This window comes from Pundamilia nyererei, unplaced genomic scaffold (genome assembly GCF_000239375.1).
Source record: "Pundamilia nyererei isolate P.nyererei 1_Seehausen unplaced genomic scaffold, PunNye1.0 scaffold00215, whole genome shotgun sequence".
NCBI lineage: Eukaryota > Metazoa > Chordata > Actinopteri > Cichliformes > Cichlidae > Pundamilia > Pundamilia nyererei.
This window is the reverse complement of record NW_005187616.1, coordinates 148,344-173,566: the sequence shown is the minus strand read 5'-3', so window position 1 is coordinate 173,566 and position 25,223 is coordinate 148,344. Positions and strand designations below refer to the sequence as shown.

The 25,223-nt window shown below is 41.0% G+C and overlaps 3 protein-coding genes across 5 annotated transcripts in view; 1 reads left to right on the top strand and 2 right to left on the bottom strand.

Moving 5' to 3' along the window:
• sh3glb2b (SH3-domain GRB2-like endophilin B2b) overlaps nucleotides 1-4,448 on the bottom strand; it is a 64,796-nt gene extending 60,348 nt beyond the window's left edge. For 2 of the 3 annotated variants that reach the window (XM_013914675.1, XM_013914677.1), the window contains exons 1-2: nucleotides 4,069-4,448; nucleotides 125-266 (exon numbers count right to left, since the gene is read on the bottom strand). In XM_013914675.1, coding sequence (XP_013770129.1) covers nucleotides 125-266; nucleotides 4,069-4,131 — 205 coding nt within the window. In that variant the 5' untranslated portion in view covers nucleotides 4,132-4,448. The remainder of the gene's footprint in view (nucleotides 1-124; nucleotides 267-4,068) is intronic. The other variant, XM_013914676.1, reaches the window with a different exon arrangement.
• Nucleotides 4,449-7,395: 2,947 nt separating this feature from the next.
• zer1 (zyg-11 related, cell cycle regulator) lies at nucleotides 7,396-21,997 on the bottom strand. The gene is made up of 16 exons (XM_005748151.1): nucleotides 21,799-21,997; nucleotides 19,792-20,008; nucleotides 19,553-19,703; nucleotides 17,101-17,555; nucleotides 15,426-15,599; nucleotides 15,218-15,332; nucleotides 14,947-15,093; nucleotides 14,678-14,851; nucleotides 14,095-14,310; nucleotides 13,474-13,515; nucleotides 12,730-12,849; nucleotides 12,016-12,131; nucleotides 11,715-11,903; nucleotides 11,521-11,618; nucleotides 10,796-10,898; nucleotides 7,396-10,276 (listed from the first exon to the last, which is right to left on the bottom strand). The coding sequence occupies exons 2-16, from the start codon at nucleotides 19,956-19,958 to the stop codon at nucleotides 10,189-10,191; spliced, it is 2,355 nt and encodes a 784-aa protein (XP_005748208.1). The 5' UTR covers nucleotides 19,959-20,008; nucleotides 21,799-21,997; the 3' UTR covers nucleotides 7,396-10,188.
• A 1,550-nt stretch (nucleotides 21,998-23,547) lies between these two features.
• The window catches only part of tbc1d13 (TBC1 domain family, member 13), a 22,271-nt gene continuing 20,595 nt past the window's right edge, over nucleotides 23,548-25,223 (top strand). The window contains exon 1 of the mRNA XM_005748180.1: nucleotides 23,548-23,702. Coding sequence (XP_005748237.1) covers nucleotides 23,680-23,702 — 23 coding nt within the window. The 5' untranslated portion in view covers nucleotides 23,548-23,679. The remainder of the gene's footprint in view (nucleotides 23,703-25,223) is intronic.

The window sequence follows — 25,223 nt, the reverse complement described above, 5'->3', positions numbered from 1 at the left end:
AGCCTATACAGCTTGGAGTAAGACAACATGCATGAAGAGGATGATGTGGACAAAATACTCATTTGCCTAATAATTCTGCACTCCCTGTATATGTAGGGGAACTTCCGCGATGTATAGAACTTACTTGGATTGGGCTGCAGTAGCACCTCTGTTTGTTTTAAGATCTTTTCAGTCCAATTCTTGGTGGAGTCGGCACGAGTGATCAGGTTCTCCAAGTGTGGATCCAACTCAGTCTTCTCAGCCTGGCCAAGCTTCTCTTCTGTGAACTAAGAGTGAAAAGCCACAGGTAGATGACACTGATAACAGGCAAACAAGCTCTAGAAGAACAACGACTGTATGAATCTAAACCAGGTCATCCACTGCCCATCACCACACAGTTCTAGTGCCGGTTTGGATTATGAAAACCAGCTGATATTTTGACAGTTTTGAGGGTTGATCATCACATAGCATTTTTACAGAAGTTGGGGTAACTTCATAGGGAATATTCTGATCTGCATCTGCCAAAAGCTTTGTAGGGGTCCAATAGCCACTTCAACATCATTCCAACTTTGCTGGCACCAATTGTTTTTTTGGTGGAATCCATTCTCGTTTGGGCCACGGGCCCACGTCGGTGGAGAGGGACTGCATGGGGCTGATGTTTGGAGCTTTGAGTGAACATCTCAACAGTTATTGCATAGATTTCTATGGAATACTATATCAGAATCAGAATCAGAAAGGGTTTTATTGCCAAATGTTGAGCAGGTTTACAACATTAGGAAATTGCTGCGGTGCTTCAGTGCAAACATACTGTCATAAATTACGCTTAAATAGACATGAAAATAAAAATAAGAATAAGAATTAAAAGTGTTAAGTAGATAGATATATACATGAGTGCAGGTGGTGATCAGTGCCAAACATGGAATGATGCAGTGAACACAGCGTACATATCGTAAAATCTCTAATAATGCTTAATCTGTGATCATATTAGAAGAAGTGCGACATAATCAACAAGTCACAGATTGAATTACTTACTTAACAGAATGAATTATCTACCAACAAACCACCAAATCAATAGAGTTTGTCACTGTTCGGTTGGCATTCCCAAGATTAAAAGGTAATCCTTGACTAAGTCCAAAGGTTCTCTTCATCTACTTCAAAAGGATGTTCATTAAAAAAAAAAGGATCACATGGCATTTTAGTTTTTATTTATACAGAAATTACAGAAAATCTCAAAGGTTTTACAAACCAATGTGAAAATATCTTAATTTTTAAAGTTGTCCTCATGCTCTTCATCCACCGTTTACTCGATCTTTATGATCGCAATTCTATAATAATCAGAACAAACCCATCATATTTTAAGACCCAGACAAATTATCTTAAACCTCAGTTTCTAACTTACACATAAGTTTTTATTCTCACTAACTGGAACTTTGAAGCATGTCTTATGCAATCAAAGATGAGAAGGCCCAGTTCTGCTCTCTAATAACTGAGGCCAAAGATCACCATCTGTGGTATCAGGCCGGGCTGTCAGATGATTTCTTTCATTCAAATCTGACTGACATACAGCGACGGCGGCCAGCTGGACTTCAGAGGCAGGCTGAGGAATTCACCGTCACTGTCACCAAGCAGCACGGAGAAGCTCTGACTGACAGCAGCTTCATGGGCCAGATCGGTTCTTTAAAAGGCAAAAGTACTGGCAGGTATTCAGGAGCTCTACGATGGACAGTCTCTTATTCAGGGCTGGATTACTGGACTCCACTTAGGGCCTTAGGGACTGTAAAAGCCGTAGGTCCACCAAGTTTTAATTAATTTGTGGGTATTTAATCAACCGTTCCCATCCTTTACAGCAGAGCAATTTAAGGACTATGCAAAATACATTAACTCAGCACTTTGCAATTTCTAGTTTTATATCTCTTGGAGTTATATCTTTTATGCACCATGGGTGGCTTGGGATGAAATAGAATTTCAGTACACTGTATACTGTGTATACTGCTGTATTGACAATAAAGCTTTTGAATCTTGAATCTTGAAGAGTCAAACTGGGATAAATTTGAGTGTTTATCCAAATACAAAATTTAATCTAACGGTCTTTAAATTTGCTTATTAAGTTTTTTGCTTGGTCACTGGCACCACTAAAACACAACATCCAGTACTGTAGTTGCATTGTGTCAAAATCTGCACCCAGACGCAGCACCAACCACAAAGAGACACAGAACAACTACAAAGATGCAAATTCACCACAAAGAGACACAGAACAACGACTGAGTCTCTTTCTCTCCCTCTCTCTCTTAGTGTCTCACTAATGGTTGGTCAGACTTTTAAAGTCAGTGTACAGGAACCCTTTCACTCCCAGTCCGTGAGTCATATATGACACGTGTAGACAAGACATGTAAAATACAGAAACAGTTAATGGTTTTCTGGTGTTGTGCAGAGCTGTTTTTTGTTTGATTTTTTATCCCCCTTCCTGCCTTCATTGGTTTCCTGTGTTTTCCCACAATGCACTTGGACAACCTCCAGGAAAGCAGTCTGACCTTGTTGCATTCATGGGTTCATTTTTTCCAATAGGAGCAGCAGTGTGCAGAATAAACCAGTTAATATGCTTCACTGGACTTTTCTCCTTTTATTGATTAATATTATTCTTAAATTATTTAAAATACATTATTTTAATCTTTGAATTATACTGTGAACGTTCATGTTTGGTGAAGTCAGAAGAGCCTCTGTCTGGATAGGATGAAGTGTCACTCTTCAAATAAAGAAATCTTTAACAGCATAATAACTTAGCAATAAATTCAATCATTTCTGACTAGAAAACCCCCCCCAGAAAAAATGCATTCATGCATTGTTCATGCATTGTTCATGCATTGTTCATGCATTGGTCAGACCACAAGTTTTTAAGCTCATGGACAACATCCAGCTCTAACTGCAGAGTTGGTGTGACGTGGATCCATGTTCAGGATTTTAACAGAAACAGTGAAAATAAGCAGCTGTTGTGCTCGACTTGCTCAGAAATAATGAGGCAACTTGTTGAATTTTTGTTGCGTCATTGAGGCTTTTATGCAGATTAAATTCTATCCACAATGTTCAACAATATTATACAGAAGACCCTGTTTTTATGTGGCCCTTGATGTGATCCCAAACCGACTTCAGCCTTTAATGAAAGTCAGTTTGACCTCCTGCACTGTAGACTATTGTCTTTACAGGTGACAGACAACTGCAACTCACCCACTAATGCCCAAAGGGGATCCCAAGAACCCAGCTCTTAGTCTACGCAGCACTAAATGAACTTGGGTATAGATGCATGTGAATTTACTTGCGACAAATGGGAACTAAACAAAGTGAAGTAGCTTTCAGTTTTCATGCTCTCCAGCTGTGGAACAAACATCCTGAAAATATGGTGAGTTAGTTTGAAACAGGGCTTAAAAACTTGACTCTTTGAAGTGCCCTCATTTTTTTTTTTACTTTAATCTTATATTTGCTTCTTACTGTAACAATTCAATGTATCCTGATTATAACGTTTTAAATACAGTTTTGATGTCTTCTCTTTCTTTGTTGAGTGAGATGGGAGACCTTTTTAAGCTTTTAATAAAAAGTGTATCATATGGCTGCCGAATTTCTTACTGAAGCCTAAAGATCCAGTATTGTTCTGCTCATTACCTGACTCGTAGCACAGACTTTATCAATGAATTTCCAATTTTTCGAATGAGGTTTGGTGTACAAGTTCTCGAGAGTGAAGGATTTAATGCTGTTTACTGCTGGTGAGCCAGATAAATGAATGAATCTCTATGTTGGGGAGTTGGAGGGGAGCAGGACAGAGTCTGCTGGAGTCACATGGGTGATGCACCCGATCACAGCCATCAATAATGGATCGAGGCTAGACAAACCTTTATCGGCTTACACGCAGCGGGCTGCTCGGTCTGCATGGAAAACACGCCACACAAATACACTCCGTTATACCCACAGACCTCACGAAAAAAACGCAAGGCTTCAGATGCTTTAATCGAGCTCCAGGCCCAACGGGATGCAGTGAGAGCCTAGCAGTAAATCGGTCCACACATCACCGCCTGCAGCTGGAGGGAGGTCCGGTCTTACCTGCACGGCCCGGGTGAAGAAGACCCCCGCATCAGAAGCCAGTTTTTTCACGTTGAAGTCCATGATGGAGGCGAGCGGAGGCGAGCATACAGGCGGGGCTGTGCTGAGTGTCCCCGCAGAGGGAATCCTCCGGATCAGCTGAGCAGCAGGAACAGGAGCAGGAGGAAGAGGAGGATGATGAGGAGGACTGATGTCAGGGACTGTAATCCGCTTCGTGCACGATCGGAAATCTGCTCACCGCCCTGCGCTTAAAGAGACACCGCACCGGGCTGCAAGTCACGACTCCTCCGGTTCCCCTGCAGCGGTACTGAATCTCCACATGACCTTTACCGGCAGCTGAGTACAAAAGCACTGCGGAAATATCACAAATCTGCATTAAAAAACGCCTTCAAAGAGGACCTGTCTGCTTTTCATGTCTTCTCCAGTCACATCCATCATTCAGGGGCGTTTCTACGGTTTTTTGATGGGGTGGCTGCAGACAAAACACCAAAACCTGCAGTCAATCTAGTGTCCACTAGTGGCTCTTAACAGTGAGCTGGTCCCCATGTTAAAGTATCCAAATAATTGTGTTTACGGATATATCATTATTTAGTTCAGACCTTGCCACAGTGTGGGGCCCGCCCCCTGGGGGGCGCAGAGCCATTGCAGAGGGGGCGTGGTGTGAAAAGGGGAGGGGACAAAACGCTTGGACACTGCTAGCACGGGGCGCCTACAGGAACGCAAAGCAGGAGATGAAGCATAGCTGAATGTTTCCAAACCAACTTCATTCCAAGCCAAAGACTAGAAAATATGGTGAAGCACGTCTTCCCTTTGGTCTTTTCTCTGGCTCTTTTCCCGTGTGTTATGAAGAAATCCTTTTTTTTTTTTTTCTTTTGTTGTATTTATCCGTGACACCTTAAAGACCAGTCCGTGAAAATATTGTCAGACATAAAAGGGTCTGTGGCGCAAAAAAGGTTGAGGACCGCTGGTCTAAATGTTTGAGGATTTAAAACAAACAAACAAACAAACAAACAAGCAAAGAAAAAAAAAAAACACATTTTTTAAACCACTCCATCTTTATTGCTTTGTCATATTTTTACACCGATGTCCTGGAACTACTGTGATCAGGAAAACGTGGAACTCCAAACTGTCTGGATCCAAAGTTCTTCACTTCAGTTTGGACTAAACTTATCAGCAGTTACAAAACAAATTGAGAACAGAGTGTGGACAAACAGGAAACCTAGTGGATGAAATCTGAAAGGCTTTGCCACACAGCAGTTCTCTCTCTGTCTGTTTTTTTTTATTATTATTATCAGTACATACATCTTCATAAATAAAGAACAGTCAAACCCAAAGAATAATGTTGTGTCCAGAAAGCATAAATGGAGACATTCAATGAACAGAACAGGCGACTGAGAAAGAAGATCTGTGCGACTCTAAAGAGCTTTGATCATGCATCAAGTCCTCCTCATATTCAACTTCCACACACACTGAATCATCATGATCATAATGGTGACCGTGAGAAAGCAACAGAGACCTGCACCAATCTGAAATCACACAAAGAAAAACTGTACACGAGAACCAGGAAGCGTGTTTGGTTGGAAAACCGACGCGGCTGATATGAAGTAGCTTAAATCCATCAGTCAGGCACCGCTCATGAGCATGAGGACTGTAACGTTAAACCACAGGAAACAGGACAGCTGGTGATGTGTTCCTTCACTGGCGTCATCTGGGAGGGAAGCCCAGCGTCAGAAGCCTGGTGAATCAAACTGCACTCCAACTAAATCCTGTTAACAGCATCAGCGCCGCTTTCACCCCATGAAGTGAAGACAGTACTTAATCCCTGTTCCTCCAGCCCCGCTCAGGCAATTTATTAAAGTGGCATCAAATCAATTCTGAGAATTAACGAATCCCTGACGTAAAACTGCATTCAAAGAATAAATAAGTGTTTGGGGGCATTACATAAGGTTTAAAAAGAGGAGCCGAGGAAGGGCGATTATCCTCAGAGGAAAAGTCTGAAGCTAAAGTCGCAACTTTGTGGGAACAAACTGTCATATTCTTAAAACGAGAGGCATAATCTGTAAGGACTACTCTTATATTCTGAGGTATTATGAAATTATAGATTTTAATGTTAAGGAAAACAAACATTTCTGAGATGGTTGAAAAAAAAAATGTGAGAAAAACTGCAATTTTATTGAAATCAAACTTGTAAAAATATCAAAAATGCTGTGAGATTAAAGCTGTTAATTCACTGGATACGACTGATCTCTGAGACAAAAAGTCAAAAAAAGAAAAAGAAATGAAAATCTAATATTGTTTCCTAGGTTTGCTGTTTATTTGCAAACCAAAAAAACTACATTGATATTCTGTGAAAATATAAAATCACAGGAAGGACAAAACTTTAATATAAATTAGTAAAAAAAATTCTTTTGATACAATAAAATCAAATTTAAATTAAAAGAAAATAAACTAATATGTATTTAGGTCATAAAGTTTGAATTTCTAAATTTGAGATGGAAAAACTAATATTCTTTGATGGTTAAAAACAAAGTCTCTCAGTACACTTCTAAGAAAGCACTGAAGTATTTGTTGAGGTTATAAAACTCAAATGTCCAATAAAAACCTCAGAAATGTCTTAAATTTGCAAGAAACATTATGAAACAGAGATTACGGTTGTAAAAACCTTTGAAATTTTCCTTTCAAAGTTTTACATTTTTGGAAATGAACAAATAAACTATGGACTATATTATATATAGCTTCAGGTTATTAAAGTCACACTGACCAATGTTAAACTGAGGTAGGAACCAATTTTGCTTTAAAAACTTGATTTAAAGACTAAAGGAGAGAAAGTAATAAAATAAACTTGTAATATCCTCTGACATTAAACTGGTTAGTTTATGATAGAAAATTATAGATTTAGAACCTATTTATTTATTTATTTATTTATTTTCGATTAAAGAGCCACAGTCCTCCATCCTGTACTGTTTGTAGTTCTCGCAGTTTAACAGATATTTGAGGGTTCAAAGTTTTCCTCAGACCCCCCCCCAAAAAAAACAACAACAAAAAACACACACATCAGAGGCGAGTGCGAGGAGGAGCAGAACTGATGTGACAGAAGATACCGAAGGATTTATTCACAACTTCGTGCTAGAAGAGCAGCACCAATCGAGGAGGAAAAAAGGAAACGAATGCCAACTGTCCTGTTCACACTAAAATCAAACAGCCAGATGTAACCAGGTGGTTTGTGGCGTTGCCAAAGCTGTTGGTCTTACTTGGTTGGTTCTGCTAATGGTGATTAATGTAATTTAAAAAAAACAAACAAACAAAAAACTACAACAACCTGAAACTGCAGTTTAGAAATAAATAATTACATTAAATCTGTAAAAACACTAAAATTCTTTAGAATTATCTGCAATTGCAAGTTTCCACCTACTAAGCTAAAAGCAACTTTTCGGAATTGAGATTGACATATTTTTTTAAATTTTTTTAATAAAGTAAAGTTTTAGTTACTTAATAAATTAAGAATACCGTTTAAAAGAGGAAATTCCTGAAGTCATCTTTAAAGCTACAAGACGAAAAATGCCAGTGAAGGAACTTTTTAAACTCAAAGACATCTTCAAGGTGCCCTGTGGAGGTTTTTCCTTTCTTTTTTTCCACCACTAGGGGTGCTGTTGAGCTAAGAAAGAACACTTCCTGGATTTCTGATTCAGGTGTTCAAGATATTCAGCTTTTGAATGTTTATTGTGAAACAAACAAATTGACCTTGGGACCTCCACAGGGCATCTTCAGGGACACTACAGCAAACAGAGAGGAGAAATTAAGAGTCTGGTTGTTGTTAATGTGTTTAAATGTGTTAAAGTGTTAAGTTTAACCGTAACCTGGTCAGCAGGGGTGGGGATGAAACATGAAACTTAACCTCCCTTCCTTCTGGATGACTAAACCTTAATTTGAAACAAGTCAGATGTGATTTTTTTTTTTTTTTTTTTTAAAGATCCCATCACCAGTTTCGAACATACAAGTGAACACGCAGTTTTATTTTCCTCCCCTTAGCTTTTCAAAATAAAACTGTTTGATTTAAGTGAAGGAGTTATTTTAGCAGCAAGCTGAACGACCAATAAACATGATGGGCCGTCAGGTGTCCTCAAAGGATAACCGTTTATCTTCCAACCTCCTCTCTTTTAGTATCATCTGGACCACTGGAAGCACCAGGGAGTTCAGAGGGTTCTGGGCTTTTAACACCACAGAGAGAGCAGTACGAAGCATCAAAGCTCTAGTAAAGGCCAAGTATGTGGACACGTGAGTAGACCTGTAGAGGAACTCCAAAGGCTTTCCATGAGCCTGCGTTTCCAGGTGTTTAGGTGTCCAGCTGTACTGGATTATTGTTGTTTCATTTAATTTAGTGTTGGGCTTCCAGAAGACTCAACTCTGTTAATAATGAAATGAAAATTGCTGAATATTTTACTGAGTTGAGTAGAGCTGTACTGACACTGATGGAGATTCTCATCATGTAGAACCGCTGCATGTGACACCACTGAGGTCTGGCATTTGACAGTCCATGTTTAGTGCTGTAAAACAAAGCATGAGAGTCGAGGTCTGCATGTCTGGGTCTTTTTTCCATTAGACTTCTATAATCTGACTTCACAGGAGTAACCCCCTGCTGGACATTAGAAGTAACACATGTCTGCCCAAAAGGCTATGTGAATCTTTTGATATACAGTATATGTCCAAGTCAATTCACCCAGAGCCTGTGCAGGGATCAATTCTTACTGTCTGTCATCAGTAGCTCTTTGTTTGTATAGAGGCTTTATCACTTTGTATCCGGAAGCTTTAATGTCCACATACATTTGTCCATGAAGTGTATTTGCTTTGATTATTTTCACCTCCCTCTTAGTTTAAAGCTCCCCGCTGCTTCCAGTAAGAGTTACCAGATTGGTTAAAGGTACTTTTTTGTTGTAAGTCTTTGTTTAAAAAGAGTTTAAAACCTAAACAAAAATCACAAACACCAACAGAATGAGAAGAAATTACTACGTTGTTACGTATGGACCTGCAGAGATATCAACTCAAGTTTGACTTCTATACAACCAGAAGCCTTTTTCCCCCCAACCCAAGAAGCTGCCCCCTGCTGGTCACTAGAAAGAATGTAGGCTTTATAATGTTAGAAAAAAAGGATGCTACACTGGCCGACTGCACTTTTTGGTTCAAAGTATTGCACAACAGTACAGCCTGTCCCCATTAAAACCTCAGCTGATATCTCTGTAGCTCAGCACACAGACGCGTTGGACATAATGTCAGAACTGCTGTTTCTTTACAGTCTGTTGTTACCTCGAGTTAACTTTAAACTCATTTTAAAAGCTGGAATCTGCAGTTTGAGTACCTTTAAGACGGGAGGCTGAATTACATGTGAATGGTCCTTTAAAGAGTTTACAGGACTGCTATGAATGATTCTGTGTATAGTTTCTTAGCACTGACTGCAATCAGCCAGACCTAAAGAGATTTAAATACAGCGTAAAGTCATGAGTGTTTACAGTTGTATTATAAAACATACACACAGTAAAAGGATGAGACCCACACATAATATTTACATATATAAACAAAGAAGTCCATCACAGAGCCGCGAGGTCTGCAGCCCGCACACTTAATGGCTAATATTCACTGTACATGTGTCCCACGGCTCCGCGGCCTTCGCTAGCACGAGCGAGTGTGAGCTGAGGCCTCCGACTCGCCACGCGGCCTTTTTTTTTTTTGTTCGGTTACCGACAGCGAGCTGGGGGCGGCTGGCGCTGCCGTCCGCTGAGAACCGAGCATCACTACGGCTGTTTTGTTCTGGTTTAAACCTTTGACACGCAAACACACTCACACTCACACTGAGAAATAACAGTCACCCAACCCCACAAACCTGCCCCCAACAGAAGAGATGTGCAGCAGAGGTAAACACCCTCACGACAAAATACCATGCACCACGTCTTAAGTTCTATGTGTCAAATATCAAACTGCTGTGAGGAGGGTCAGAGACACTGTTCTAACTCTACAAAAGAAGAATTATAAGAATAATGCACACAATTGACCCTTGTGGTGATGATGGTGGGAGGGGCCTCAGGTTGGTTTTCTGGATATTTACTGGGAATTTCGGCTCCCTTGGCGTCACCCTCTCTGTCCAAAGTTTGCATCCTGTCCGGGATTTGTTTCCATCGGGTCTTCTTTGAAGTTTTCACAGTGCTCCATTACTTTTCTGCAAGAAGACAACAGTCACAGGTTGGAATTTTGACCAAGACGTTCTTAATTCGTAAAAATATTATATATATATCTATTTTATTTCCATGGAAATCATCTGTGAAGCCACATCAGCGTTAGTTTCTTTGCTGTGCTGGGAGCTGGTCGTGACTGGTGGGCTTTATTTCTCAGCTAGCGTTAGTTTGACTCAGGAAAGATCCCATTTTTAAAAAATTGAATTACCATCTATTAAGGTAATGGCATTAAAGCACCTAACAGTAGAAAAATGTCACCTGATACATGTTTTAAAAAAAGGGCTTGTGATATCTGACCTGCTGTGTTTGTAAGAAAAAAAATACAGAAATATGTGATTCAGCCTCAAACACTCGGTGATCAGCCCCAACAACTCTTATCATCCTCTCTGCTGAATGCAACAGAGGGCTTCTAAAAGCAGGAAAATGAGGCTTTCTGACTGCTGCCCAGCCTCTGACTCAGTTACCACATCATCATACAGTTTGTTCAGAGCCGTCAGTCTCACCGGGCCATGTCCTTTGTGTCCGGATGTGAACTCTCCAGCTCCAGAACTTTCTCCAGAAGAGTCATTCCTCCTTCTTTTATCAGCAGAGGACAATACTTGCTTGCTGCAGAGTAGGAAAAATGCAAATGGAACAAGTGTAAGACTCCCAGACAGTGGACTGGATAGAACATTAGGCCCAAAAGAAGCAGGTAAAGAAAATAAAATTTAAAAAAATAAAAAAAAAAACAAAAAAAAACAAAGCAGTTTGGAGACAAGTAAACAAGTAAAGATAATAGCCATGTCCAAATTCATGGGCTGCATCCTCCTGAGGACCCGGCCTTCGCGGTCTACGTGGGCCGGGTCCTCAGGAGGTCGGGTAGGCCGGAAGTGCGCGGCTGTGAAATTGGACGGTCTAGCCTTCTGATTTGCGTCATTGCTGTGTCGGAGGAGTTTAATAAACTCGGCCGTCTACTCTTTCTATCCAAAATATAACAGGACACTGATGCAAATTCTCGATCATCTCACACTTCTGTTTGATGTTTATTCAGCTGTGTGAAAACTATAACTTTAATCTCAGCCAAACCGATTTACTTAGGAGGATGCAGCCCATGAATTTGGACACCCTCAATGTTTCACATATACTAAGTTATTCTGGTCTGTTAGGCAAGTCAGGTGACATATAAACCCTTCAGGACAGCTTTAGGGGTAAACGACACGCTGCGCTCTCAAAGCCTCTTGATACTCACGGTAAACTGACACCAGGTTGTAAAGAGCCCATGTGGCCCAGTGCTGACTGACAGGAGAGATGCTCTGAGGCAGCAGTCGGAGGATCGGCTCGAATGACCTGAGAGAGGACCGTCGCTTTGTTAATACATTCAGACAGGACAAGCCACCAGTGGCTGTGGAAGTTCACTGTAGAGGGGAAACGGTAATCGATCACCTGTAGTTGATGTTGCGCCGCGAGCTGACGTCCCAGCTCTGGATGGCTTCCCACATCTTCTCCATCACCATGTCTCTCCGCGGCTCCTCCATCTTCCAAACCTCAGGCCCGTCAAACATGATGTGCGACAGCACTCCACAGGCGTTGTACGACACCTCAATCCCATCGGCCTTACTGTCCAGCAGGTTACTGCAAAGAAAACAGACGGAGAAGAGGACATGAAGAGGCTGAGTGGAGAGACTGTGCGGACCAATAGTAACCACCAACAGAGTCTCAGTCCAGGTGTTTCTGCCTCTGGTACCTGAACACTGTGATGAACTGTGGGGTGAGCAGCTGTGGCCTCAGAGCTTTGACCTCAGCCACGTTTCCCAGAAGACCCAACATATTGCGATGAAGCTCCTGCTTGTCTGGAAACTCCTGCAGACAGAAATCATACAACATGAGATGAAAACATTTAGAAATGATGGCACAGCGAAATTCTCCATGACGATTGCAGAACTGTATAGTCAAGTGATAATTGTATCCCCTCAAATCCACTCAGTGTTTACAGGTGAAGACAAATTTCAGACCAAACTTACAGCAGAAAAAACCCCCATAAAAAGCAAAAATGTAACGACTCTTTGAAAGGAACATAACAGCAAAATAAAGGTACACACTAAGTTTAAGGATAATGGTGAACTTTTTTTTTAAACTGTTTCCTCTGACACAAAATTAATTTTGACAGAAATATTTATTTTAGTATTTTTCAATTATTACACTTATCATCACCTTAACAGTGTGTGGACACGAGCTGTACACGAGTAGTGAAAGAAGGGCTGCACTTTATTTTATACTCCTAACAGCTCCTTTCATGGTTTTGGCTTTAATAACAAAAGCGATCGTTGTTCTCGAGTCATTTCTTGTGAATCGAGCAACTTTCTATATCAGTTCAGTTTCTATATCAGTTCTGAAGAATAACGAGCAGCCTGGCTCATCTTCATCACCATAGACACAGATGGGTGCAGCCTGGACTCACCTGCAGACACTCCAGGAACAGGCTCATGCCCCGACAGTTCAGGAACATCTGACAGTTGTCGGGCGTCTCGTCTGTGATGTTCCACAGGGCGCTCCAGGAAAACTCCATCACCTGGTCACACTGAGACACACACGCAAACACAAAACATCTGCTTTAAACAACAAAACAAAATAAAGTATAACTGAATAAAGGTTAGTTTTCATATAAACGATGATGATGAGGATCTGTTTCCTGCTTCCAGCAGGTGGAAGTGTTATGTTTTCAGTGGTGCTTGTTTGCCTGCTTCTCACCAAGAATAAATAAAAACAACAAAAACTGGACTTCAGGAGATTTGGTGGAGCACAGACAAAAGAAGAGACGCTGTAACACCTTCTCAGTCATTATAAATGTCTGGGAATTTTCAAAATTAAACACCTCCACATTTGTTTCACTAAGAGGGAGAGTATACTACATTCAAGACATAAAATGCTACAAACACTCTGGCATATCAATTTAGTCACATGATTACTGAGCTGAGTTTAGTAATCATGGTTTTAATAGTAAAGCAGGGCTCATTTTGATGTATACAGTAATATTAAAAATAAGCATGAATATTTCTCTAAAATGAGCCAGTGTCACTAGCCTGTAGGCCGTGAAAAGATGATTAAACGGGGCGCTATTAGTGAGAGAGAGTGCATCGGCCTTTGTGAGCACTCTTTCAGTTTCTAAAAGCCACATATAAATCTGTAAAGCACTTAAACTCACCATTCTGTCCTGTAACTTCTTCTGAATTAAATTCAGCATTGTCTGAGAATGAGAAAAGAGTCAGGAATGAATTTATCACCTGTATAATCAGCAGCTGATTTCAGTCAAAATGCAACACAAACATGAGAAAATGCAGCTTTGCTACAGAGAAACAATCCTGAATCCACTTTGAAGGTAGGACACCAGCAACAGACTCCTGAAGGCTACTTTTACTATAACGTTTGCTTTAAGTTATCGTAAATCAGACTAAATAATGCTGCTGCAGCCATATATCACACCATAGATGTAGTACAATTTTAGCATGTTAGCCCATAGTGAGTGCGATGGCATGTTGGTATAAAATTCAAATTACAGAGCACGTTCTTTTTCCAAACATGACTAAAGCGCTGAGATTGGATCTGAAATATCTGCACTGCTGTCATCACATGCTCTCAGTGTGTTCACACAGCTTTCCTCTGGGTGCTCTGGTTTCCTGCCACACCAAAAATAAGCTTGTTAGATAATAGGAACTCCTGCTGCTGACCTTGACTGGCAATAAGTAACAGGCCTGAGATCTGAAGCGGATCACCGACTTCTACACTAAGGAGGAAATTTATCCAAGACTTTCCAAGGTTTCTTTACCCTCACAAATCCCATCTTGCCCACAGCCTCCTTATGGTGGTTGTCCACCTGGCAGACCAAAGCATTGCAGAGGTGCACGGCGATTCTCTGGATGGACTCATCCTGCCGGGCCGGCTCCAGGATCTTCAGCAGCAGCTGGTTGACGCGGCTGTACTGGAACTCGAGCTCCTCTGGGATGCTGAAGTTGCACAGAGTCAGGCAGCAGTTCCTCTGGACCTGGTGAGGAAACAGGAACTCACAGATTCACAAATCAAATGTAATCGAAGAGCGTGATTCTAAATATATGATGGCCTTTGTTAATAATCAACTGAAGGCTAAGATGCATAGTCAAGGTTTCCTATCAAATAGTGGACCTGAACAATTTCTGAGCCCTTTCTGATCTCCCAATCCTGCCCCCAGTTCTGAAGACGCCGTTTTATACATACTTCAGTCCTACAATAAAAACGCAACTGAAGGTTTTAGAGCTTCACATAACACAAAATCTGCCCTTCTGCTTTAATTCTGTTAGTGTGGCCACTGACCATAACACTCTGCTCAGCTTATTTATGCAGCAGCTGGTTCATGGGGATGATATCAGACTTACAGTGACCTCCTGGTAGTGCTCCATCCCATTCAGCACCACCTGAATGACCTCCCGCCGTAACCGCACACTCTGATCGCTGCGGTACTCGGTGTTGGTCAGGTAGAAAAGAGCAGCGCTGCCCGTCACCTGGATGCTCTTATCGTATTTATGGCACTTCAGTGCTGCGATGACAAGCTGCAAACAAGGAAACAAAGGTTTCAGGGGAGGAATGAGAAGCAGTCAGGAGAGATGATCACAGGAAGTAATTGAAGGAGAACTTTAAGTCCTACCTGCAGAGCGCGGAGCAGCTGGCTGCAATGTTGTATCCTGGCGATGTCAAACAGCTGATTGATGGCTCTGTGGGCGAGCTCAGGGCGAAACTCTGTGTAAGCCTCGATAGCGTTCAGGACCTGGTCTTCATTCTTTGATCCAGTCACCTGAAAAAGTCCAGAAACACAAAGATTTAACCAACAAAACAAACCTTGAATAAAGCGCTATAGATGGTATTAATCTGCAGTTCAGCCTGGTGTGATCAGCTGAAAGAAACCCAGGTTCAGGTACCTTATAGGCAGGGATGTGCGTCACATTACAGAGGGTGGTGTCGTACAAGCCCAGAAACTGCAGGGGCCTCTTCAGCTCCTGGAAAGGGTAGATGCTGCTCTTGCACGGTTCAGTGCTAATGGAGAGAAAAACACAGCTTGTTAAGAATCTCATTTATCATCTGAGGGTCAATAAAGGGAGATTCCAGCCCCAGCTCATCGTTACCCACCTCGGACGCCCCATCGCTTCTTCAAAGTGTGGAACTGTGCAGTTGTCTAGCATGATGTGACCCGAGATGTCCAGGGACATCAGGTGTACCAGACGCTGGACGATGGCCGTCAGGATTTTCTTGGTCATCTTAAACTTTGAGATCCGCCTGCTCTCCTGGGAGATGTCGAGGTGCCTGAAGAAGGAGGGAGTGTCATCAGTGACTATTTTTCAAGTGATCAGTGGGCATACAAGGGGAGCTACACATGTACTAAAATGACAACATGCAAACTGCTCTCAGTTTATCACAGTTTTTTTTCCTTCTCTTGGCTCAGGATGATGTCACCAAGGAGGGATTTCCCAAATATGGTCTTCTAAGGTCCACCCACTTCTGTTTACGAGGGGCAGCTGATCAGAAGAGGGTTGGAATAAATGGGGAGGAGCTGAAGCAGGTTGTTTGCGCTTGAAAAATAAAACCAGGAGCTGAAACTGAGCAGAAAAGTTACTTTTAACTTGGACTTCAGTAAAATATATAAAAATATTCTAATAAACGCCCTGCGACAGACTGGCGACCTGTCCAGGGTGTACCCCGCCTCTTGGATGGATTCTAATAAGCATCAACCTAAAGTTTAACAGCAAAATATGTATGAGGACACTATAAATGCATTACTTTGCCTACTGGCCACAGATTTATGTGCATTTGCTCCCCAATCTATAAACAAGCTTAATGACATTTTACAGTCCAGTACCACCAAATTTTGTGCTTCTTCTTGATCACTGAATATAAAATGTTTACCAAGTCTTTCATTGAAGATTGAGCCATTTAGCCAAAATGACAGGGAGTCTATTTTGACAAATAAAGATGACGCTTTAAAATCTAAGAACACTGCATCAGGTGTGAAGCACAGCAGTGGTAGCATGATGCTGCACGGCTGTTTTGCTGCCAGTGGTACTGCTACAATGAAAACCGACTACCTCCAAATTCATCAACTTTAACTCAGCATCTAGATGGCTTAAACTTAGACATAGTTTGATGTTCCAACAGGACAGTGATCCCAAACACATCAAAACTGGTCTTAGAATAAATAAAGCAGGCAAACATTAAGCTTCTGGAATTCCCTTCCTGCTTAAATGCCAGAGTTCGTGCCAGGACACCAAACAATTTAAATGTGATCAAATATCCAGCCAGAATTATCAGGGAAGCTTGTTGATGGCTACCAAAGCATCTGGTTGCTAAGGACTCCTCAGCAATTTGCTAAGGGACATTTAAATATTAGTGGAGATATATCTTTTAACCCTGTGTGGATTAGAGAAAATCCAAAATAAAATCAAACTTGTGCACTCAGTTCTTGTTTGTTTGTTTGGCTTTTTTTACAGCCCTTACAGATGTATGCGATACAGTCATTTCACAGAACAGTTTAAAGATATCATTAAAAGCCCAAGATTCCCCATCATTCATGCCCATGATTAGTTTATGGAAACTTCAGTGTCTGATGAAAGGTCTCCTTTTACCTACAAGAGATGACCACAGCAGATAGATCTGAATTTTTGATTTGGCACTGATTTTCACACTGGTTGCCCTCTTTGACCCTTCTGTGGATTTAGGTCTCCTCCCAGTCTTGAACCAGACATTAATACTTTTTATTTGATGCGTTAAATGAACGTTAACCTCTCATCCCCCACCCCACAGAGCTTACCTGAGATTAACGAGCTCCAAAACTGTGCTGATCAACTCCTCGGATAGGTCCACGTTGTAGAGAACAAGAGAGGCCAGTCTGTCCTTCCACTGGGTGAGAAAAGATGTCCCCAGTAACTGTACATTGGACAGATCTAGCGAGGTGAGCGACTTCAGGGGTTTGAGCAGTGTCTCGGGGTCCAGCTCTTTCGGCATGCCACCCAGGTTGAGCAGCCTGAGCCGGTTGAATCCCTGGAAGTTAAAGTCTGTTTCTAAAGCATGCCGAGAGGAGGGGCTCTCCTCCTCGTCCTCGTCTGTGTCCTCGTTGCAGGCGAGTGGGGCGCCGCACTTCCTGTAGAAGATGTTGCTGCAGCCGAAAAGACAGAGAGACACCAAAGTGTCGCGGAAGCAGGACAGTGCTTTCAAGCTGCGGGATGACAGGTTGTTGCAGTAGGTGAGGTGGAGCTCGATCAGGTCCTGCACACAAAGGCAGTGATTAGTGGGGCCAAGAGAAGAAACCACTGACATTAACTTCTCACTGTCTCTATATCATGAAATTCCTGTCAGACGGGGTTTTCCCAGGCTTCAGACATGAATTCTCTCCTTCCTCCAGTTTTGTGCATTTACTTCAAATAATTAGCATTTTTGATGATAACAAGGTCAGAAAAATACATCAGAGTTCTGTTAAACAAGGCATTCATTCACTTGACTTTACACTCTAATCGTGCTTACTGCCATGCAAAGCCTTGTTCTGAGCTCATGTTTCCTTCACACAGGCTTTATTTGTGCGGGCCACCAGTGAGGACAATGCCAGTCACACTTAATTTACTAGCAAACATTTCCCTCAGTCCTATTTTGAAAATTCAGTTGCTGTCAGCTCTAGCACTTCGTGTCTCCACTGGCTGGCTCTCTGGGAACGTTGCTGCTGTGCCAGTCCTCAATATAAATCCTCAGAGAGGATGTCATCCAGCAGTCAGATAGACTCCAGCTCCTCCATCTTGGACTGCAGCTGCTAGTGCTCGCTCTGCAGCCTCGGTTTGTTTCGATTAGAAGCACATAGACCACTTCTCCACCTGCTGCAGGTTTTCCTTAAAGTGACCCACCACCAACTACAGTCAAGAAGGTAAAGCTGGAGTCTGTCCAACAACAGAATGAGAGACATGGGGAATCCTGATTTTATAGCTGCATGTTCGGCATTTTTTCCCCAGCTTTTTAGTTTATTAATAACCTGTGGGTGAAACCTCATGGCAGATCTGAAACACAGGGACACTGTGTGATCACACAATAGCAACCTACCAATCACAAGTTAGCCCTACCCTAAATCCTCCCTGCCTTGATGCCCTTTTTCACTCTACTTTTCTGAATTATGGTCCCATTAGAGTCTGAGATCATAAACTCATTGGGAAAGTCTCTACTGAGGTCAAAGGTCAAGTAACAAACAGATTTATACACCGACTTGTTTTTAAAACCAGGGCAGTTCACATCAGAGCACACAACACTACAGTGGGAGCTGAAAATAGTTTTTGCTGTTGTTAGTCTTTTATTTGTAGTGTTATCACTATTTAGGACAAACAGTCCAGAATCCACACACAGTAACACTGTGATCCAGGAGGGGAACGAGCAGCCACGTCTCCATGGGACACATGAAACTCTGCTCACTGTGCTCCCTCAAGCTCGTCTATCTCAGTGCCCAAGGTTGTGCTTAATGTTTTGCTGCTGTAACGCAGGAATTTATGGATAAATACAGTTTATATAACTTCATCTTATCTAAATTATACAGTTATTTTCTGCTTAGAGACATTTTAGGAGAATTCCCTTGTCACTTATAATTTTATTTAAATCTGATTTGTTCAGTTTTGTGAGAAACACACTGCAGGTGTAATGCCTGAGACTCCCCATCAACTTTTAGAACTGAAGAAACCTTTTGGATCACAGGCGAGACATCTTCAAGAACCCACAGGAAGCTCAGCTGCCTTAAACTCAAGCATTTTAAACTATCCAGTGTTTAAATGTTAATCAAATCAAAATTTATTTATATAGCACATATTAAAACAACAGTTTTGACCATAGTGCTTCACAGTCAATAAAAACATGAGACAGTTAAAACAAACAATAAGAGGACAACAAACAATAGGTAACAACGCAACAAGCTAAAACAGCCAACTAGACAGAATCAAAAGCCAAAGTAAAAAAATAAGTTTTAAGACGTAAGACTGGATAGACCCCGTCACATGCTTTGTCAGCTACACCATCCACCTTCAATGCAGTTTTTCTTCCATGATTTCTGATACTTTATGGATAGTTTATCTCAAAACAGAGATTTTATTTTTTAGAATAAGTACCAACCAGAAATTAGAAGCAGCACTGGCTGAACAAAAACGAATTTTCTTAATTTTTGGTGGGTTTCGATGGTCATATCTCCTGCCAAAAGCTTAAACTGGTGTGGTTACTCTTACCACCTTGTTGCCTCCCACCTGTTTTTTGATGGCTTCCAGGTCTCTGTCACGGACAAAGTCCTCTCTGAGCTGCACCCGGGTCAGTCTGGTGCTCCGGGGATCTGAGAAGAGCTGGAAGAAGCTCTCCTCTGGTTCAAAGTTACTGTCTGTGTGGACCAGTTCCATGTATCTGTAAAAAAAAACCAACAACAACAAAAAGCAATTAAAAGTCCATGGCTACTGACATGACAGGCTGAACCCTTTAGACTGTTACTCACGTGTTGACCAGCTTGTCGCAGATCTCACTGGGGAGGAAGATGTCTGAGCGCAGGCACAGCTTGTTCCTGAAGCCCTGGTAGCACATCGTCTTCTTCAGGTTCCTCAGGCAGAAGACAGTCGCCAGAGTCATGAGGCTGTCGGGGTTGTCTCCTGCTTTGGCTGCCATGTTCGCCTCTTCTTCTCTGGCTCAGATCAAGACGGGGCAGTGCAGGGGACCTGTGAGAATAAAACGAGTGAAGCATTTCTAATGAAAAAGAAGAAAAAAAATAGTTCCCTTTTCTAAGCCTTTAAACCCAACTAAACAGCACCCAAATTTACTCAGGAACAGCTGTAAGAGACAGATCAGTTTAGCCTCGGATCGCTCGTGCAAATAAATTCACTGGAGATTTCTGGGCTATTTCAACCCATAAATATTCAGGCAATAGAAGAACTACTTCCTTCCAAAGTATGACCATAATGATCCCACCACATACACTTTACTCGGAAAATTAGGTATATTTAGCAAGTAAATTTAGCATTTTTATGTTACGGTCAGGGTTTTTACACTGCTCAGAAAAACAACTGGCCCACAAGTAATTTAGACAATGAATGAGGGGGATCACATGAGCATTTTCCTGTTAATTTTGGCCATTTGATTAAGAAAATTGGTGACTTTCTTTAGGCGGAAGGCCAAAGCGCTTCTATGCGTTAGCAACCTTGGTACTATATTTGATATATCAGGTAACTATACGGTTTTACAGGTAATAACATTGTTTATTCTAGAAGCCCTATGTTATTTTTAGAGCAATTCGAGTGGTGTGCTTGCAACCTTTTAAGCCTTCCTCTTGTGGTGAAATGATTATCATCAGAGCTATGTGCATATGCAAAAACATTTCTTATTTCTTATCAAATAGACAAGCAGACTGCGCCTGCAGACCTCGATCAACGCTGAAAGTTAACTCCACTCAAAACTCGGTCCCTGTCCCATTCATGACACAATAATTATTTAAACAGTTATAATCATATTTTTATAGATGCTGACACTTTTATTTTGAGTTTAATTGGTGAAAATCACAATAAACAGAAGTACTTTGATCGTGAAACTGCTATTATCCCCCCCAAACACACACAAATTTTCTGTACTTTTTACATTAACATCACGATTTTTTTTACCACCATAACCTCACATTGTGACTGCTCTGATCACTGCTATTACAAATGTTAAAATAAGATAATACCTGCTACTTAGCATTAACTGCTGCCTGAAACTGAATATATAACCAAATTATTTTTTGTAAACTCCACTAAAGGTTCAAACACTTAATTCTGCAAGTTGATAAAATACTTTAAATGCAAAACTTTTCTGTGGCATAAGTTGGGAGCTGAAGTGAGCTGTCTGCCTACAAACTCGCTGAGTTTTTGTCCTGTCAGTTAAATGAACATGTTTCTGTTAAAGGGCCTAACTGCTGTCACACAGCGTGTTTACACTTATTTGCATCTTTGCATACATGTTAGCATTTTACTTCTAACTGCTCTGTACCTCCTAACATTTTCTATAAAAACATTTTTCGTGTTAATACCAAAAGGTGATCACTGCTCCTGTTGGACTGAAGCCAGAGGTCCAGCTTTCACTGTTTTTTTTTCTGTTGAGTTAGCCAAACACTCACACAGCAATGAATTCTGACTGTTACCAAGTTAGCAAGCTAGCTTAGCTAGCTACCTACACTGCAAAATAATTCCTTTTAACATCATTAACGCTGCGAGAAAACACACAACAGTCATGAGAGAGTCTCAACAGGCTCAAACACCGTGGATGAGCACTTGTTATTCAGAGTTTAGTTATAACTCGGGTCAGCAGTGGATTTCAGCGTCTGCATTAGCTCAAAGCTAACGATGACTTTCCCCCTGTGCTACGACGCTAGCAGACTTAGCCGGAGGAGCTAGCGCAAAGCTGTGCGTGTGTGAAGCCGGGATCCGAGCGCAGGGCAGCGGCATCTGAGTGCCAGGTTCCCCCGCTGGGGTCCTACCTTAGCTCTCGCCAAGGCTTCGCGTTCCGGTAGTAGCGACAAACTGATAATTATCAGCAGCCTTCACTCATCTGATTTTCGATTTCACCCGATGTCAACAAACAGGCTCCGCCTCCTGCTACTTCTACAACTCTTCTTCTTCGTCGTCTTTTTCTTCTCCGAGGTCGGTGGCATCCAGCAGCCAGGTGTACTTCCGCCAGTGGAGTGAGGCTGATTCCAAATCTGCAGAAATACTCCTATAAATATGGATATCCAACAAAGTAATACATAAAACAATACCAATAACGGTTCATTATTAACCTGTAAAGTTTACGTAAATCGCCACAAGTAAAAAGATGTTTATAGTCACACATACTATTTGACGTGGACACCTATTTAAATTCTGTTAAACCCAAGATCGTTCGCAGATTAGTCCTTTATTTTCTTGCCTCTCAGCAGCCATCTTGGTCATCCCAGCAGTTATTTTGAGTACTGGATCAAAAATCAAAATTAGACCCACCAAGATATTAAAAACATACAGGAAAAAAGGTAAATGTATCTATATTCCCTTGTATGGAGGACGAAATCTGATGAATTTTTAAAAAACAAAAACAAAACAAAACCTTGTTTTAAATTTTATTTGTCATTTCCACAAAAATGAGAAAAACTGACTTACCTTTGTATGTGGAAGACCTAAACTGCCACATGTTTAAGAAACAAAAATCAGAACTACGAACAAATGCTATTAAATAGGAAAAAAATGAAAAAAGAGAGAAAGTACAGGTATTACTCAGTTAAATAATTAATTTCCCTTCCTTCCTACAGGAAGATTAAAAGCAAGACTGAGATTGTTGCAAAAGAATAGCGCAAAGGTTTTGGGTAATTAGAGGATGCTGTAGTGCAATTATATAATAAGAAGAACACTACAAAAAAGCTTCTTCTTTAAAAAAAAAAAAAAAAAAGCAGGGACCATGGTAAAAGATTGAGTATTAATGACACGATACTTGAATTTCCTGTTTACGTCTATCTTATTTTTTATTATTTCCTGTTTACTTGTTTGGTGATCACCAAAATAATAATAATAAAAAAGATTAGTGATGCCAGCCGAGTGACTTTCATCGTCTGTGTTAAATCTGTATGTTTTACATAATAACAAAATGAATAAATATTACTGATTGCATGACAACCCCCTTAACTGTCCTTTGGAAAGGATAATCGTTTCAGACATTCAGCATGCTTAATAGTTCAGAATCAGACTGTCGTTTTTACAATAGTCTGTTGTTTATTATTTACAAAAAAATACAAAACATTTTCACCATGATTCATGGAGACAGTGTAGGATTATTTTGATTTGTTTCCTGATGTATGTGATGTATGTTTTGTGTCTGTAAAGCAAATTCCTGCAATCAACTACCTACATCTTATCTCTCACTCACTGCGCTGCAAAAACAGAAAGATCAAACAGTCGTATTACAGATGGTGTCACATATTTGTGAATCCATAACTACGTGTATTCAGGCAGCTTGGCATGCAGAGACCCTGCAGCTGTTGAGGGGAGGACTGTCAGCGGGAGTGTATTTATGTAAGATCTATGCCAACATTTGTCAGTTATAAAGAAAGGTTTGGGCAGTAATTAACTGTCTTTTAATTTATTAATTAAAAGCTCAACTCGGACCTCAAAAGCTTTACTCAGAATGTATTCTCTGGAATAAATCTTCTCGAATTCTTCCGTTTAAAAATGTATTACTAACTGGTCTGCAGGAGGCAGCATTGCAGCCGACAGTGCATTACCTGTCGGATTTCCTTGGTAAAAGAAGAAGAGAAGTAGGAAGACTTCCCTGTGGCCAATAATTCATTCCTCTTTGGAAACAGTTAAAGGAAAGCACCGTCTCCTGCCTCGACATGTCTACAGCGTACAAAAACAGGTGAGAGGCATTCAAATCTCTGCCCTCGTGAGGGATATAGGGCGCGCGCACATACTGAAGCTGTTTATTTCAGCAGCTAGCCTCCAAAGCGTAGAATTAGCATTAGCAGCCCCGCTGACCAGACACGAGCCCGGTTACAGCCGCTGGAACACGCGCACTGTGAACGCTAATATGGGTTTTTCAGCTAAAAAAAAGAGTCACCGTTAGTATCGCAGATGGAAAGCGCGCAGGGTGCTTTGTAAACTCAAGTATTCAGGTATTATGCTACCTCCGTGTTAGCACATCAGGTGACACAACTTCCTCCACTCCCAAAAGGCTAACAATTAGCCACTGTCCGGCTAACGGTATGTGCTGACTTTGTTTGTGTCACCGAAAGATTGACAGTAAATCAGCTGTTCACACATAAACACTAGACCTGAACGGAAATTCAAACACATGTGCTTACTACAAACGAACCCGGCCCTCTGACCTGATATTTGCTCGACAAAAAGACCTTAGTAATGCCTTTTTATGGGTTTTTTTCTCTTTTGCTTTTTCTTTATTGAGCAAATCTTTTTCGTTAACAGTACATATTTTACAGAAGCTGACAATATTACCATGTCTTTGCTGTCAATGTAATAATCAAATCTCAGAGTAAATAGAGCCAAGTAAAGACTCGAAAACGATGTAAACACAAGCTGAAAATTTGACAGAGGAAGGACTGTTACACAAATGGCAGATTCTTATAATGGGAAAAGCAGGGTGTTTTCTGTTTAAAGTTTCCTTTAGATTTCAGGGAAAAGGGCCAATGGGGCGAATGTAGTAGGAAAAATAGTTACTGAGAAAACCCCCAAATTTGTTAGAAGAAAATAGCAAATTTTGGAGGGACAAATGTGAACATTACAAGGAAATAATAGGAAGAATAATAGGTCTACAAGGAAGAAATGTTTAATTTCTGAGGGAACAATAGCAAATTTCTGTGAAAATGTTGAGGAAATAAAACAAAATTAATAAGGAAATAACAGTCAAATTCTTGAGGTGGAACATTTTTGAGGGAAAAGTGACACATTTGTGGGGGGCGGCATCAGTTTTGTTTAAATAAAAGACACATTTCTGAGTCAAAAATACACCCAAGTGAGAAGAAAATGGAAGATTTAAGGGAAATAATCAACTTAGAGAGGAAAAATGGCAAACGTATGGAGAGAAAAAACCCCAGATCTGTGTGAGGGAGGAACAGAGGCAAATTTGTGTGGACGAAATGGGCAATTATACAAGACCTGGTAATATAATGAGAATAAATGGAAAGTGTACGAAATTACATTTATTTACATCTGATGAACAGATATGTTTTCTGTGCTTTAAAAATGGCTCAAATATTTACATCTTAATTCTGGGTTTAATTTTTCCTGTGGGAGATCGGCTCAAACCTCTTTGGGGAACTGTGTTCCAGATCTACTGGCGTTTAGATCAACTGGCGTTGGTCGAACAGATGTGTGGCAGTCTTGCGTTTCAGGAGCTGCTACCGACAAACCAGCAAAAAAA